The 16,999-nt window shown below is 40.5% G+C and overlaps 6 protein-coding genes across 6 annotated transcripts in view; all 6 read left to right on the plus strand.

Moving 5' to 3' along the window:
- Positions 1 to 2,074, plus strand: part of LOC132858920 (cytoplasmic dynein 2 heavy chain 1-like) — a 2,724-nt gene extending 650 nt beyond the window's left edge. The window contains exons 3-6 of the mRNA XM_060889474.1: positions 48 to 189; positions 341 to 546; positions 615 to 798; positions 2,025 to 2,074. Coding sequence (XP_060745457.1) covers positions 48 to 189; positions 341 to 495 — 297 coding nt within the window. The 3' untranslated portion in view covers positions 496 to 546; positions 615 to 798; positions 2,025 to 2,074. The remainder of the gene's footprint in view (positions 1 to 47; positions 190 to 340; positions 547 to 614; positions 799 to 2,024) is intronic.
- The window catches only part of LOC132858895 (uncharacterized), a 338,173-nt gene that overhangs the window by 107,674 nt on the left and 213,500 nt on the right, over positions 1 to 16,999 (plus strand). The window lies entirely within an intron of this gene.
- Positions 8,811 to 9,584, plus strand: LOC132858913 (histone H1-like). The gene has a single exon (XM_060889467.1). It carries the CDS (start codon positions 8,866 to 8,868, stop codon positions 9,478 to 9,480), a length of 615 nt encoding a protein of 204 aa, XP_060745450.1. The 5' UTR covers positions 8,811 to 8,865; the 3' UTR covers positions 9,481 to 9,584.
- On the plus strand, positions 10,070 to 10,551 carry LOC132858936 (histone H2A-like). Its single transcript, XM_060889489.1, has one exon. The coding sequence runs from the start codon at positions 10,091 to 10,093 to the stop codon at positions 10,475 to 10,477; it is 387 nt and encodes a 128-aa protein (XP_060745472.1). The 5' UTR covers positions 10,070 to 10,090; the 3' UTR covers positions 10,478 to 10,551.
- On the plus strand, positions 10,990 to 15,112 carry LOC132858962 (histone H3-like). Its single transcript, XM_060889511.1, has 2 exons — positions 10,990 to 11,318; positions 14,754 to 15,112. Exons 1-2 carry the CDS (start codon positions 10,990 to 10,992, stop codon positions 15,070 to 15,072), a joined length of 648 nt encoding a protein of 215 aa, XP_060745494.1. The 3' UTR covers positions 15,073 to 15,112.
- Positions 15,577 to 16,091, plus strand: LOC132858954 (histone H2B). The gene has a single exon (XM_060889503.1). It carries the CDS (start codon positions 15,607 to 15,609, stop codon positions 15,979 to 15,981), a length of 375 nt encoding a protein of 124 aa, XP_060745486.1. The 5' UTR covers positions 15,577 to 15,606; the 3' UTR covers positions 15,982 to 16,091.

A 16,999-nucleotide genomic window follows, 5' to 3' on the forward strand; every position in this document is an offset into this window, starting at 1 on the left:
AAAGGAATGAAATGGTGGATTTTGTGTGTGTGTGTTTGTGTGAGCAGATCCTATGCCTGGCTGAACAGATACAGTTTACACAGGATGTAGAAAGCACCATTCGTGAGCAGAACCTTCACCAACTGGAGCTGGAGCTCACAGCTAAACTAGAGCACTACACCGACACAAATGCCCGCATAGAGTCTACAGGTGCGGAAGCATGTGTTTCTGTGTGTTCCAGTGTGTAAATTAGTGTGTTTAATAAATACATTTCATAGCGTAGTGACTAGTAAAGAGTCAATGCTAGTTAATGCAGATCTAAATCCTATACAGCCACCAAGTGTTGTTTGTATAATTTCAGAGTCCAGTGTGCTTCAGTTGAAGCTGAAAGCTCTGATCCTGGATGTGATCCACAACCTGTCGGTGGTGCGGGAGCTGCTGGAGGTTCAGGTTCACAGTGCAGATGATTGGGTGTGGAAGAAACAGCTGCGTTTCTACCTGAACACTGATCAGTGATGCACTGGACACATGGTGGATGCAGTGTTTAACTACACCTACGAATACCAGGTATACACACACCATGTGTGGTCTCTAACCATCACGCTTTTAACTCTCTTTTGGTCTTTATACTTCAGGGTAACGCCCCTAAGCTAGTGCACACTCCTCTAACGGATGGAGTGCTACCTTACGCTAACTCAGGCTATGAGGATGGGTTTAGGAGGAAACCCATATGGGCCAGCAGGAACCGGTAAAACCGAGTCTGTTAAAGCACTCGGAGGACCGCTGGGCAGACAGGTGCTGGTGTTCAACTGTGATGAGGTACACACACACACACACACAAAATATTAGATCCCATCTATCTTTATGTACAAAACTACTCAGTAGAGTAACGTGTTACTGTTAGTACCCTGATATTGTGTTTATGTTTTTATGATATTGTGTTCATTTTATCCATTGTTATTAATCGGATGTGATCACTTCTGATCACTACTGAATCTAGATCTGTCTCTGTCAGAAAGAGATGCATTAGCCAGAACGCTAGTGTGCTATTTATGAAGGCTTTATCTTCAATGCCAAGCATATCTGCAGACTGCAGATGCAATCTGCTTTTGAAGCAATCGGTTGCTAATCTTCAGAAGAAATAGTGAGTACAGCACCTCAAATCCTAAACCTGCTATCTTGACACACTTCCCACATCTTTTGTCAAAAGTGTGTTCAACTGTTTAGAAGCAGATCTCTTAGAAGTGGTGAACAATTCTCAATTCTTTCTGGGACTTTTCCAAACTCCCTGAAAACTGCAATTGTGTGTGTGTATTTATACTTGGACTTCACCACTAAAGCGCAGTCCTAACGTGTGTTTGTGTTTCTCTGCAGTTATCCTGATAGAGAACAGCTGCAGACAATCTATAGTGCTAAACACTTAAGTATGGATTTGGAGTGTAAGACGTTCTTGTTAGGAAGCTAATTAGATATAAATTTAGCCCTCCTAATGACTGCACTTCCACCAAGAACACTAATTAGGTGTGAACTTTTATAAATAAGATGGACCCTGATATTGTCTCTCTGTCTCTGTTACTGCTACCAATGAGTTGATACGGTACAGTACGTCTCATATAATCACACATACACGTGAGCCTGTACAGCTGATTTGTTACCTAACAGGTATATTGTGTGTCTGTGTGTGTGAGTGTGTGTGTTTATTAAGGTGTTTATTAACGCACTTAATGCTGCTTTCTGATGCTTTTGTAAATCTGCTTTTGTTGTGTGAGTTATTATTACCATGGACACGACCTAACCTTTGACCCTTATGTTAGCCCTGACTCAATGAATGACCCAGGAGTGAAATTTGAAGTGTAATATTCCTACATTTTGATTGGTAGCTGTGAGACCTGTTTAAAGCTGAAATGAAAGTGTGTGTTTATTTATCCAGAGTGTGTCCTACTGCTCTTTATATTCCCAGCTACTGAAGTACTTCATTATCCTGATGAAGAGAAACAAAGCGACAGATAATCAGGTTTTCATGAACATTTTGTCATTCTGAACAGATGTCACAGTTGTCACAGTTGTGACAGCCAAGCTGTAAAGGTTCCTCTCAGATCCTCCAGCGCGTGTGGCCTGGTGTTTCCTAACTTCACCTCACAGCAGAAGAAAACTTTCTAACCTCATTGTAGGTCCACCTTCACATATACGAGCTCTCAGTGACGTGTACAGAGACATTGGGAATAAACGTAAAGGTTGGAGTGCAGTAGAAGACAAGTTTGGTGCTACAGCTGACTCTGAGTAGCTAATATTAACCATATTAGCTACTCAGAGTCAGCTGTAGCACCAAACTGACTCTGAGTAGCTAATATGGTTAGCTTGTTTTGCTGATCTGATGTGAGAATATAGTCAAAGCCCTAAAGTGTGAGAGACGAGTATAGACTTGAGGGATATCTACTGCTATCTACTAGTGTTGTCTAGTTCTTCTTCATCCACTGTGTCCGCTGTAGTGTTAATTTCGTCACCTATTTTTAATTTAGTCTTAGTCTTAGTCTTGTGCCAAATGTCCTTGTTAGTTTTAGTCATATTTAGTCATTCACATATCTTTTTTGTTAGTCTTAGTTTTAGTCGACTAAAAGTCTCGTCATTTTAGTCTAGTTTTAGTCAAAAGAAAACTCAAGGTATCTTAGTCAAGTTTTAGTCGACTAAAAGTCTTTTAATTTTAGTCTAGTTTTAGTCAAAAAATTGTAGCTTGACCACATCTGGAATCTATTGTAAGAATAAATACAACGAGGCCTCATTTAATGCAATAATATCAGGAAGAATCAAGTGTTATAGTGGAAATAAATAAATTAATGAAAAGCCTAAGATAGATAGATAGATAGATAGATAGATAGATAGATATATTAATTACCAAATTAATGCAAGTTATACATGGTATTGCACACACCATTATTGATGATATTTGGAGCAATATTACATGTAATTGTTAAACTTGATTCCCTTACATATACATTTGCTTTTAAGCCTAATTATTAATTTTGATTATGATGTGATTGTGACAGGGGCGTGGGAAGAGGTTTCAGGTTGGGGGTGCTGAGTTTTTTCTGTCACCACTTTTGAATAAGAAACAATATCAAGGCTATAAAACTTGTCAAAACTCTACGAATCACAAAAGTATCAGTGAGAAGTTGAGAACACTCGTTTAAACAGTGCATACACTCGAACTTGACTGCACATCACATTTTTTACTTTATTGATCCTGCTTTTAATCGTAATGCAAAGACCGGTCATCGGGACATAAGCTGTCATGTACAATAAAAGAGCCTGCGCAGCGACAGGAAATATAATTTAACACAAAAAGCCTACCTAGACCAGGGGTGGACTTGTGCTCAGGATTATTTATTTATTTATTTTTTGAGCGGCGTGTGGACGAATTCTTTCTACACACACACTATTTTATTTCTTGATAACAGACCGCTGCGAACTATAACACACCGTTGCCATGAAAAACAGAGCGTTGCCATGGACACACAGGATTCTAACCGTAGAGACGGAGCGCACTATTTTCTTTAGAGGAAACAATACAATTGTTTTTAAATCGATAAACACTTTTTTAAATCATCATTTTGAGTCAAATTATTGATTTATTTGGTAGGTAGCAATATAATAAGCCGGACCCGCTTCGCGGACCTGTAACTTGAGCAACAGCGCGAAGCTGCGAACTCGTGCTGAATATTTTAAAGGCGTAACAGCTGATGAAAAAGCAGAGACAATTGTAGACGAAAATGAAGAGAGATTTTATCTTAGTTTTTATTTCATACAACACATTTTTGTCTCGTCTTTTTTCGTCAACAATAATGCATGTTAATTTAGGCTTAGTCAGCGTTTTTGGACAGTGGTGCAGTCTTGTCATCGTCTCGTCTTAGTCATGAAATAAAAGGTTGTTGACGAACATATTTCGTCTCGTCTCGTCTGACGAAATTAACACTAGTCCGCTGTGCTTTGTTTCCCTTCCGCCGTTTTACACTTTCAATTTTGTACATTATTTACGATAATTTATTAATTTAAAATGATTTATTATTATGTACAAATTTGTACAACTTTGTGCTTTCTGACAAAAGAAAAGGGGAAAAAAATCCTGTTTCTACCAACAGTCTTTATACACACACACACACACACACACACAATATGAAAGCAAAAGAGAAAGACAGATGTATATAAAATCAGTCAACTTGTATATTATTGTACTCACGAGCATCTATTATATAAATATATATCGGCTTTTGACGAAAGTAAAGAAGGAACATCTCTTATCTCACAGCTTTTAACTTGCTAGTGTATTTTTCTGCTGCAACCTCTATATACACACAAGGATCATCATTATAATTATTATTATTATTGTTATAAGGCTTAGTAGTAGTAGTGGAATTTAACCTAAGGTATGCAAAGTGAGTATTTCAATAAAAATATACAGACCAACACCCAGCAATGTATAGAGGTTAGTAACATCACTCTGTGGTTGTACAACATTAACCTGCACTGTTTAGATGTAAAACATCCATTTGAGCACATCTGTGGCTTGAGGCCTGTATTCTATACTCCTAGGTCCACTACTAGGAGGCCCGGTGTTCCCCGTTTGTCTGGGTACATTATAAACCGAGCCCATGTTTAACCCTGATAGTAGATTACAAGCAACACAGAAAGGAATGTAAAGACAACATTCAGGAGTCATTTTATCAGCTGTAAAACACAATATATTGCAGAATTTATAAGGTTTATAGTCTAAATGAGCTATATTGTCTCCAACACTAATCTCATTCTAAAACTCAGTGTCATTCACAAAGAAAGCTCATTGAAGTCAAAATTCAAATATCAAACGTGGGTCAAAAGAAAACATCACTGTTCTGCTTGAAATATTTAGTCGACACCGTCTAGACACAGGCCTCACTGTAAATGGGATCATTTGAACAGCTATGTTAGATTACATGTATATAAGTAGACTCTGTTTGTTATAGATAAACATATATATATATATATGTTCATTTTTAATATTTTGTTGAAAGTCCATTGCAGGCAATGACTGCCTGAAGTCTGGAGCCCATGGACATCACCAGAGACTGGGTTTCCTCCTTTCTGATGCTTTGCCAGGCCTTAACTGCAGCTGTCTTCAGTTGATGTTTGTTCGCGAGTCTTGCCTTTAGTCATCTACTGTTGTCTTCCGTGGACGGCCAGGCCTTTTTATGTCGCTGAGCTCACCATTGCATACTATTTTTTCTCAGAATCTACCATACTGTCGATCTGGCCACTCCTAATGTTCTCGCTATCTTTCTGATGGATTTGTTTTGTTTATGAAGCCTAATGATGGCCTGTTTGACTTGCATGGAGAGCTCCTTTGAAGGCATGATATAAGTTCACAGCAACAGATTCCAAGTGAAAATACCACACTTAGAATCAACTCCAGACCTGTTACCTGCTTAATTGATGAAGAAATAATGAAGGAATAGCCTACACCTGTCCATGAAACAGCTTTTTATTCAACTGTCCGATTACTTTTGGTCCCCTGTAAAAGGGGGCTGGCTACTCTCAAGAGCTGTAATTCCTAAACCCTTCCTCCAATTTGGATTTATATACCCTCAAATTAAAGCTGAGAGACTTTCAGCCCACTGTAAATATACAACTATAGCCTGAATATGTTTTGGTAAATACCAAATACCATAGATCATTCATAATATTTGAAAATATCCTAAATGATTGTCACACACTCTGTATACAGTTTTACACTATGTTTATTGCTTTCTTTGTTTGGCCACATCATTATTACAATTTTATACAGACATCCATTAAATCCAGCTCAGTATGAGCTTGGATATTATCTTACCCTAGATATCTGTATAGATTATCTGTATAGTTACACAAAATTATAGCAATGATGTCATACCAGGTGACTGTGGATCAGCAGAACAAACATGGGGATGTTAGGAAAAGAAAGAGGACAGAATAAGACTTTTATGACTAAATCATGTATTTGCACTTTTTATGAAAATGTTTTCTTACATCAGACTTTTTACGTCAGACTTACGTCAAACCAGCAAGAATGTTAAACTGAACATAGACAGCATTTAAAAATGTTAGACATTAGAGTTATAGTGACTGTCAGTAAATTCATTATATTTGTTTATTGGTTATTGAATGTAATTTTTATTAAATATAATAAACCCCAGACCCTATGATGCTTTATGTTTATTTTAAGGGTTAAAAAAAAACAACAACAAATAGAAAATCTCCCCAAAGGACTTCAGTATCATATGAAAAGACACTAAAGAAGCAGCGCTCCTGAGTAGAGACCAGGTAAAGGACAAAAGATCAATCTGTTCCTTCCCCAGAATAATCACCATGCTCAATTACATAGAATTAGTATCATTTACTGAAAGTGGACACTTTATTAATACACAATTAATTATATATAATGATGTCATATCTATTAATATAAGAGGTGAAAATCATGAAAATTTAGGAGGGGAAAAGCAGCTATTACTTATTACTTTAGCTTATTACTTTAATGATCCAAATGACAAGAAATTACAGACAGAACATGAGGACTCAGGACACAAAGGGACAGTGGAGCTAGACTCACAAAAGGTAGAACATTGACAGCATAAAGAAATGAACAGAATTAAAAACAGAGCCTCGTGTAGATGTAGTCTTTTTTTTTTTTTTTTGAGCTAAATAAATTGACAGTAAAGAAAAACTAGCTGCATACCCTAATCTAAACTAACTAAAAGTACAGTGGGTGGCACCAGGACTCTACATCAGGGTCATCTCTCTGCCCACTGGTGCTTTTCTCTCTTTTGTCCATTTATTTATATGAATGAACTAATAAACAGTGAACTGTCAATTCAGGTGGATTACAGACTTTAAAAAAATCACTAGATCTCAGCTCAGAACGAGCTTTTATATGAAAAGTCATTTCAAATGTTTACTCACAGTTCATCTTAAAGTGAATGTTAGAAGGTGAAAATTTGAAGTGAATTCTTGAAAAAAAAAATTCAACTCATTTTGAAGATCAATAAGGAATTTTATTGAAGTTTATTATTTTTATTCCTTTAATGTTGTAAATTATTTTTTAACTACTTTCATGTAATTCATCACTCAATCAGATGTAATAATTAATTAAGTAAAAAAAAGTGTTTAATTTCTTTATCACTAGCTGAAGTTTTATTGAGAGCTGTCAGGGAGAAGGGTGTCTCACAGATAGAGACAGAGAGAGAGAGAGCGAGTGAGAGAGAAAGAGAGAGAGCGAGTGAGAGAGAAAGAGAGAGAGCGAGTGAGAGAGAAAGAGAGAGAGCGAGTGAGAGAGAAAGAGAGAGAGCGAGTGAGAGAGAAAGAGAGAGAGCGAGTGAGAGAGAAAGAGAGAGAGCGAGTGAGAGAGAAAGAGAGAGAGCGAGCGAGAGAGAAAGAGAGAGAGAGCGAGCGAGAGAGAAAGAGAGAGAGAGCGAGCGAGAGAGAAAGAGAGAGAGAGCGAGCGAGAGAGAAAGAGAGAGAGAGCGAGCGAGAGAGAAAGAGAGAGAGAGCGAGCGAGAGAGAAAGAGAGAGAGAGCGAGCGAGAGAGAAAGAGAGAGAGAGCGAGCGAGAGAGAAAGAGAGAGAGAGCGAGCGAGAGAGAAAGAGAGAGAGAGCGAGCGAGAGAGAAAGAGAGAGAGAGCGAGCGAGAGAGAAAGAGAGAGAGAGCGAGCGAGAGAGAAAGAGAGAGAGAGCGAGCGAGAGAGAAAGAGAGAGAGAGCGAGCGAGAGAGAAAGAGAGAGAGAGCGAGCGAGAGAGAAAGAGAGAGAGAGCGAGCGAGAGAGAAAGAGAGAGAGCGAGCGAGCGAGAAAGAGAGAGAGCGAGCGAGAGAGAGAGAGAAAGAGAGAGAGCGAGCGAGATCGAGTGAGAGCGAGCGAGATCGAGTGAGAGCGAGAGAGATCGAGTGAGAGCGAGAGAGATCGAGTGAGAGCGAGAGAGATCGAGTGAGAGCGAGAGAGATCGAGTGAGAGCGAGAGAGATCGAGTGAGAGCGAGAGAGATCGAGTGAGAGCGAGAGAGATCGAGTGAGAGCGAGAGAGATCGAGTGAGAGCGAGAGAGATCGAGTGAGAGCGAGAGAGATCGAGTGAGAGCGAGAGAGATCGAGTGAGAGCGAGAGAGATCGAGTGAGAGCGAGAGAGATCGAGTGAGAGCGAGAGAGATCGAGTGAGAGACAAGCACAAACAGCACAGGTACAAGCACAAACAGAGGAACACAACAACAGCAACACGTCTAAACAAACAAACAGAAACAAAGACACACGCAAATGGACACCCACAACTCGCACTGTCTGTCTGTCTCTAGTATACATGTGCTTTACGCAGCACAAACGGAGCTCCGTTACAATTATTACACACAACACTCAGTCGATACAAATACATCAGTGTCATTCACAAGGTTCTCCCGCAACTCGGTAAACACCACTAACAAGCCCCGTCCCTCTTTTTGTCAACTTTTTACACGCCACATCGCCCCAAATGCGCCGCAAGCCGGAGCGAGCCCCAGACGCACCGTACACTTTTGTGCTCGCTGCGCGACATTGTCCTTTTTCCCGAGACCCGACGTGAGCTCGTAGCGAGCAACAAAGTCCCTGCTCAACAAACATGTTGCTGAACGCTCGGGATCTTGTCTGCAGCGTCGTATTTTCGCTGAGAAACGCCGTGAGAAAACACACTTGTCACGGTGTCTCGGAAGCGCAGTCGTTCAGTCTCGGCCGGTTGAGTCTACAACGTTCTCATGCTTACTTTTAAGCCCAGCCCCCCGATCGAGAGAAGGAAGGTTCCCGTGTTACACAGCGTACAGCGGTACACTCGTTTATTCTACTATTAGCTCCCAGAGAGAGAGAGAGATGGCTGAAGTCGCTCCCGCCGCCGCGCCGGCCAAAGCGCCCAAGAAGAAGGCAGCTTCGAAGACTAAGAAAACAGGTCCTAGCGTCGGCGAGCTCATCGTCAAAGCGGTTTCCTCGTCCAAGGAAAGGAGCGGCGTGTCTCTTGCCGCCCTGAAGAAAGCTTTGGCTGCCGGCGGATACGACGTGGAGAAGAACAACTCTCGCGTCAAGCTCGCCGTCAAGGGCCTCGTTACTAAAGGCACTCTGGTGCAGACCAAAGGGACCGGCGCGTCTGGATCTTTCAAGCTGAACAAGAAGCAGACCGAACTTAAGAAGCCCGCAAAGAAAGCCGCGCCCAAAGCGACAAAGGCGGCCGCCAAAAAGCCCGCCGCGGCTAAGAAGCCCAAGAAAGTAGCGGCCAAAAAACCCGCAGCCAAGAAGTCTCCCAAGAAGACGAAGAAGCCCGTCGCTGCCGTCAAGAAAGCCACCAAAAGCCCCAAGAAGGCCAAAAAGCCGGCAACCCCCAAGAAAGCAGCCAAGAGCCCCAAGAGGGCCAAAAAGCCGGCGACCCCCAAGAAGGTAAAGGCTGTAAAGCCCAAAGCGGCGAAGGCCAAAAAGGCTCCCAAGAAGAAGTAAACGTGTTTCTCATGTTTTTTACTCCTCAAACGGCTCTTTTAAGAGCCACCCATATTTTCCCTTAAACAGCTGTTTCCTATTCTGATAAATAAGATAAACAAAATGATGACTTTAGTGGATTCTGTACCGAGTGTTTAGGCAGCTACAGACTTGTACATTCACCTTCACATAAACGTATGGACAACTAGGGACAATTGGACAGTTTACATTTTAAATCCATGTGCATTTGTCTTTACTCTCTTCTATAATAATATAAGCTTTATAGATATAAAACCAGTGAATAATCAAGATACTGATCATAAATCAGTTTACAAAATATTTTCTCTCTACAATGATATGCATTTAGTCTTTTTTTTATTTTGATTTCATTCTCTCTCACTCACTCTCACACACAACGCACGCGCGCCCACACACACGGGAGTGGGAGGGGCGTGTGGCGTACAATACAATGATGGACTGACCCAGGAATTCTACGGCGTGTCTCGGATTGGTTCTTCCGTCACAAGGATCTTAGCCAATAAGAGATATGACGTGACGGTTATATCACAGAGTGCTAGAAGAACAGCGCTGTTATTTCGTTGTTGTTCTTAGAACGTATCTGAGCTACAAGATGAGCGGAAGAGGCAAAACCGGCGGTAAAACTAGGGCTAAGGCCAAGACTCGTTCATCCAGGGCCGGACTGCAGTTCCCCGTGGGTCGTGTGCACAGGCTTCTGCGTAAAGGTAATTACGCACAGCGCGTCGGTGCCGGCGCTCCGGTTTACTTGGCCGCCGTGCTCGAGTATCTGACAGCTGAGATCCTCGAGTTGGCTGGCAACGCCGCCCGTGACAACAAGAAGACCCGTATCATTCCCCGCCACCTGCAGCTCGCTGTGCGTAACGACGAGGAGCTGAACAAACTGCTCGGAGGAGTGACGATCGCTCAGGGAGGTGTACTGCCCAACATTCAGGCCGTGCTGCTGCCCAAGAAGACCGAGAAGGCCGTCAAGACCAAGTAAACTCACTCAGCGCTGCGTTTCTCACCACCCAAAAAAGGCTCTTTTAAGAGCCACCCACTTTTACTGGAAAAGTGCAATTTCATCCTAGTTTTTATTAATGCTGTGAGTGTGGACTTTATAAAGAAAATTTCCCAAATAAGTGTTAAAATTTATTATTATTATTATTACTAATAATATTGCTAGTTTTTATTATTATTATTATTATTATTATTATTAATAATGAAGCCTGCTCTCTAAATGACAGAAAGAGACAGTAGGTTGCTGACAGAGAACAAAAGCGCTGTGCTACTGCGAGCGCCAGTAAAATAGGGGCGGGCGGTTTGGGTATCAAACTTTGTCCGTGACAGAGAACGGTCCAATAGTCATCAGGTGACGTAACGCGTTCTATCCAATGGCAGACGTCTGCTTTCAATCCGCCCAATGAGAACAGGGCGGCGTTAGGGCTTAAAAAGACAGCGTTCGCCAGCGTCGTTTATTGTGTTTTTCCTCCGTGAAGTTCACAGCTCGACACTATGGCAAGAACCAAGCAGACCGCTCGTAAGTCCACTGGTGGCAAAGCGCCCAGGAAGCAACTCGCCACTAAAGCTGCTCGCAAGAGCGCCCCGGCTACCGGCGGCGTGAAGAAGCCTCACCGTTACAGGCCCGGCACCGTGGCTCTGAGGGAGATCCGCCGTTATCAGAAGTCTACTGAGCTGCTTATCCGTAAGCTGCCCTTCCAGCGCCTGGTGAGAGAAATCGCTCAGGATTTCAAGACCGACTTGCGTTTCCAGAGCTCGGCCGTCATGGCCTTGCAGGAGGCTAGCGAGGCGTACCTGGTCGGTCTGTTCGAGGACACCAACCTGTGCGCCATTCACGCCAAGAGAGTGACCATCATGCCTAAGGACATTCAGCTGGCCCGCCGTATTCGCGGAGAGCGCGCTTAGACCTCAATTCTGTCTAACGTACACAAAGGCTCTTTTAAGAGCCACCACATTCTCTCTGGTAAATGAGCACTTCTTCATATCTGTGTGTGGGAGCTGAGTTTGTCATATAAAGTTCACTTTGTGTGTGTTTAATTAATTATATATATATATATATATATATATATATATATATATATATATATATATAATGTGTGTATGTATGTATAAATTTAGAGATATACATTTATTTATATATATATATATATCTCATGTATGTGTATCTGCTTTACAGAAATGATTTAAAGATGGAGAGTACAGAGTGTTTGTGTTAGGAATATTGTGTTCAGGGATAAGAAGAGTAATTGAAAATAAATAGATAAATACACATTTATTTGTATAGTGCTTTTAGCAATGGACGTCTCTCAAACAGCTTTACAGAACATGAACACAACATAAAAACTCAAGGTTAATATTAGACTTATTTAAATGTGTTTGTATTTATTCCTGATGAACAAGCCTGAGGTGGCTGAAGTGATTGTAGTAAGGAAAAACACCCTTATGGAGAAACCTTGAGAGGAACCAGACTTAAGGGGGAACCTCATCCTCATGTGGGTGACACTGGAAGGTGTGATTATAAATATAATGTCCTCAAAGACCACATGTAGTCGTCATCTCCTCTTAGTATATCTGAATATTTAATGAAGCAGAGTCCAACTGGAGCTGGGAAAATAAGATTGTTGCCTTACTGAGTAAAGAAACAGAAGGCTGAATTATTAGTATTATTATTTTATTAGCATTATTATCTAATTTGTAATTAAATATTAAAATATAGTAGCATGGACAAAAAAATTGTTTATTCTTTGTTTTGTGTTTAAACAGAAAGAGAGCTAAATTCACCAGTGTTGATTATTATGAGCTAATTATGACCTCAGGTACAGAGCTCTAGAATTACGATGAATGTTTGATTGCCAATTTTGCTTCTATTTGCTCCTTTAAGTAGTAGTACTAGTACTGTTGCTGCTGATAGCAGTAGTAGTAGTAGTAGTAGTGGTGGTATTAGTAGTAAATTGTATTAAAAAAACTCAAAATGGTTACAAATAGTTTCAGGTTACTATTATTAGTAGTAGTAGGTTTTTTTTTTTCCTTTTACCCAGTGCTACATTTGCACATTTTAGAATATTGCTTCTACTACTACTTCTAACAAAAACAACAAGAAGAAAGCTAATATAAAAGCAATAAATTGCATAATTAAAACTTCACTGTTATGAATACTATTTGATGTTATTGGCCAAATTTCAAAATTGCAACAAGTTCTTGACTGATAATCTTTAGAAGTAGAGTACAACTTTCATATACAGTGAGGTCCATATATATTTGGACACATGCACAATTTTAGTTTTTTTTTTTTTTTTTTTTTTTGGTATTTACCAAATCATATTCAAGCTATAGTTGTATATTTATAGTGGGCTGAAAGTCTCTCGGCTTTAATTTGAGGGTATTTAAATTCAAATTGGAGGAAGGGTTTAGGAATTACAGCTCTTGAGAGTAGCCAGCCCCCTTTTTCAACAGTTTGGCAGCCCCCCAGATCAACAGTTTGGTAGATTCTGAGAAAAAATAGAATGAATAAAAAGCTGTTTCATGTACCGGTGTAGGCTATTCCTTCATTATTTCTTCATCAATAATGAAGGAATAGCCTACACCGGTACATGAAACAGCTTTTTATTCATTCTATTTTTTCTCAGAATCTACCAAACTGTTGATCTGGCCACTCCTAATGTCCCGGCCAGATCAACAGTTTGGTAGATTCTGAGAAAAAATAGAATGGAATGGTGAGCTCAGCAACATAAAAAGGCCTGGCCGTCCACGGAAGACAACAGTAGATGACTAAAGGCAGAAAGACCCACGAACAAACATTAACTGAAGACAGCTGCAGTTAAGGCCTGGCAAAGCATCAGAAAGGAGGAAACACAGTCTCTGGTGATGTCCATGGGCTCCAGACTTCAGGCCTGCAGTCATTGCCTGCAAAGGATTTTCAACAAAATATTTAAAATGAACATTTTATTTATGATTATATTCATTTGTCCAATTACATTGGAGCCCCTGAAAATGTGGAGACTGTGCATAAAAATGGTTGCAGTTCCTGAACCTTTTACTTGATAATTTTGTTCAACCCCTTGAATTAAAGCTGAACATCTGCTCTTCAAATGCATCTTTTTATTTTTTTTTTTCCATTTTCAGTTTATTCTGTGGCATACATAGCCAAATGTATGAAAATGTTGCATGTGTCCAAATATATATGGACTTAACTGTATGTGTGTGAGTGTGTGTGTGTGTGTGTGTGTGTGTGTGTGTGTGTGTGTGTGTCACAGTGATTAATAACCAGCTTGAAATCTGTTGATTTCCAGATTCTGGCAGTCACACACAACTATCACAATCACACTTCATTGCTCTGCTTTCAGTACAATAGCTGTTGTCTTGTTTATCTATAACTTATATACATGGAATCTAACATAGCTGTTCAAATGATCCCATTTACAGTGAGGTCTGTGTCTAGACGGTGTCGACTAAATATTTCAAGCAGAACAGTGATGTTTTCTTTTGACCCACGTTTGATATTTGAATTTTGAATTTTGACTTTAATGAGCTTTCTTTGTGAATGACACTGAGTTTTAGAATGAGATTAGTGTTGGAGACAATATAGCTCATTTAGACTATAAACCTTATAGATTCTGTAATATTTTGTGTTTTACAGCTGATAAAATGACTCCTGAATGTTGTCTTTACATTCCTTTCTTTGTTGCTTGTAATCTACTATCAGGGTTAAACATGGGCTTGGTTTATAATGTACCCAGACAAACGGGGAACACCGGGTCTCCTAGTATTGGACCTAGGAGTATAGAATACAGGCCTCAAGCCACAGATGTGCTCAAATGGATGTTTTACATCTAAACAGTGCAGGTTAATGTTGTACAACCACAGAGTGCTGTTACTAACCTCTATACATCGCTGGGTGTTGGTCTGTATATTTTTATAGAAATACTCACTTTGTATACCTTGGGTTAAATTCTACTACTACTACTACTACGACTTATAACAACTCTAATAATAATAATAATAATAATAATAATAATAATAATAATATTAATAATAATGATGATGATGATGATCCTTGTGTGTACAGAGAGGTTGCAGCAGAAAAATACACCAGTAAGTTAAAAGCTGTGGCTTTCTCTTTGTTTATGAACGGTTTCTATGGTGTGAGCGCAGGTCTTAGACCCGCCTCCTTGCCTGTTCTCAACTGGGTCCAGGAGATGGAGGATAAATATTCGGCCTCTTTGGGGTGTATCTTATTGAGCGGCTTCACTTCGAGAGAGCAGTATCATGTCTGGTAGAGGTAAAGGCGGTAAGGGACTCGGCAAAGGGGGCGCAAAGCGTCATCGTAAAGTCCTTCGCGATAACATCCAGGGCATCACCAAGCCGGCTATTCGCCGTCTGGCTCGCCGTGGCGGTGTTAAGCGTATTTCCGGCCTGATTTATGAAGAGACTCGCGGTGTGCTCAAAGTCTTTTTGGAGAACGTCATCCGCGACGCCGTCACTTACACCGAGCACGCCAAAAGAAAGACCGTCACCGCCATGGATGTGGTGTACGCCCTGAAACGCCAGGGACGCACTCTGTACGGCTTCGGCGGATAAACGTTCAACACCGAACCACGTCAACACAACGGCTCTTTTAAGGGCCACCCAAATATCCACAAAGAGATTTTCCTTCTTTACCGTGTGTGTGGACACAAATAATGTCAAAAGCCGTATAAAGCAATATACAACTTGTATAATAAATGCTCTTTAGTACAATATTACAAGTTAATTAATTAATACAGCTCTATCTTTTTATTTTATATATGTGTATATATATATATATATATATAGTGTGTGTGAAACGCGTGTAAAGTTTGGTGGTAGAAAAAAAGTTCTTTTCCCTTTTCTTTTGTCATAAAGCACAAAGCTGAGTGTAAAATGGCGGAAGGGGAACAAAGCACAGAGGGGACAGCGGGGAGGAGTAAGTGTGTAGGAGGAGCGGGAGGAGGTGCTCCGCGTCAGGACCTTTGGGATTCTGACCAATAACACACGTTTGTTCTCTTGCGCATAATTACAATGTCACCCTGTATATTGAGCAGCCGCTCGGTGGGTGTTACTTATTCTCTCGCAGTTCACTCGAGCAGCAACACCATGCCTGAACCAGCTAAGACCGCGCCCAAGAAGGGATCCAAGAAAGCCGTGACCAAGACGGCGGGTAAAGGCGGCAAGAAGCGCAGAAAGACCAGGAAGGAGAGTTACGCCATCTACGTGTACAAAGTCCTGAAGCAGGTACACCCTGATACCGGTATCTCCTCTAAGGCCATGGGCATCATGAACTCGTTCGTCAACGACATTTTTGAGCGCATCGCCGGTGAGTCTTCTCGTCTGGCTCATTACAACAAGCGCTCCACCATCACCTCTAGGGAGATCCAGACTGCCGTGCGTCTGTTGCTTCCCGGAGAGTTGGCCAAGCACGCCGTGTCTGAGGGCACAAAAGCCGTCACCAAGTACACCAGCTCAAAGTAAAGCGCCTTACCGCCGTCTTTATCAACACAAAGGCTCTTTTAAGAGCCACCCACTTTTTCATGCAAGGTGCAAATCTCCTTTCTGCGTGTGAGACACACGCACACGCACCCACCAAAGGATAACCACTTTTTTTTTCACGTATGTTTTCCATCAGTGCTTCTGTATTTTAATTTGTACATATAAATACATGTATGTTTAAATGCTTTGCTACCTGTTCCCCCCAGGAACAATAAAAAACTATTGAAAATTGTCATAACTTTCAAGTATCATGTGTTTTACAATCATACATTTAATTGTCATATCTGCTTTAAAATTGTAGACACATTTACACATTTACAAGAATCTGTCAGCAAACCATTTTTAATAAAGGCCAAGGTAAATTGTTTTTTGATTGTCAGTTCATGTTCTTTTGTGTTTTTAGCTCGCAAACAATTTGTTTGTATACTAATATTCTATATATATATATATATATATATATGCTAATATACATCTAACAACTAAACTCCAAACTTAGCAGGAATCAAAAGGTAACTTAAAATTAACTTCCAGTAAAACAGAGATCATATTTTATTTGATTTTCTACTGTACTTATCCTACTTTTTTCTTTGATTTTCTACTGTATTTCCTTCTTTCAGCTTGTGAAACACAACTCCATCTGGTTGTTTACGCCATTTCACTGTGATCTTCTCTGTCCCCAAATCATCCTTCAGTTTCTGGTTGATCTGATGAAAAGAATAAGACTTTTATTACTAAATAATGCAGGATAGAGACTCACCTGTAGGAAATGATACAGAAACTGTACAACAGTCAGAATCTGATTACAATCCAGTTTATATGTGTCAGAGTTTGATGAATACTGGGAAATGTACATTATAATCCTTGTGTAATATGAGACCCACCTGTTCCAAGATGGCCATCATCACTGCAAGATCATTCACATCCTCTTTGGATCGGACCTTCACTCTTAGTGTTTGTTGTTTACCTGTGACATCTAAATGCAGAAACACAAACAAAACAC

Source organism: Tachysurus vachellii, chromosome 16 (genome assembly GCF_030014155.1).
Source record: "Tachysurus vachellii isolate PV-2020 chromosome 16, HZAU_Pvac_v1, whole genome shotgun sequence".
Lineage (NCBI taxonomy): Eukaryota > Metazoa > Chordata > Actinopteri > Siluriformes > Bagridae > Tachysurus > Tachysurus vachellii.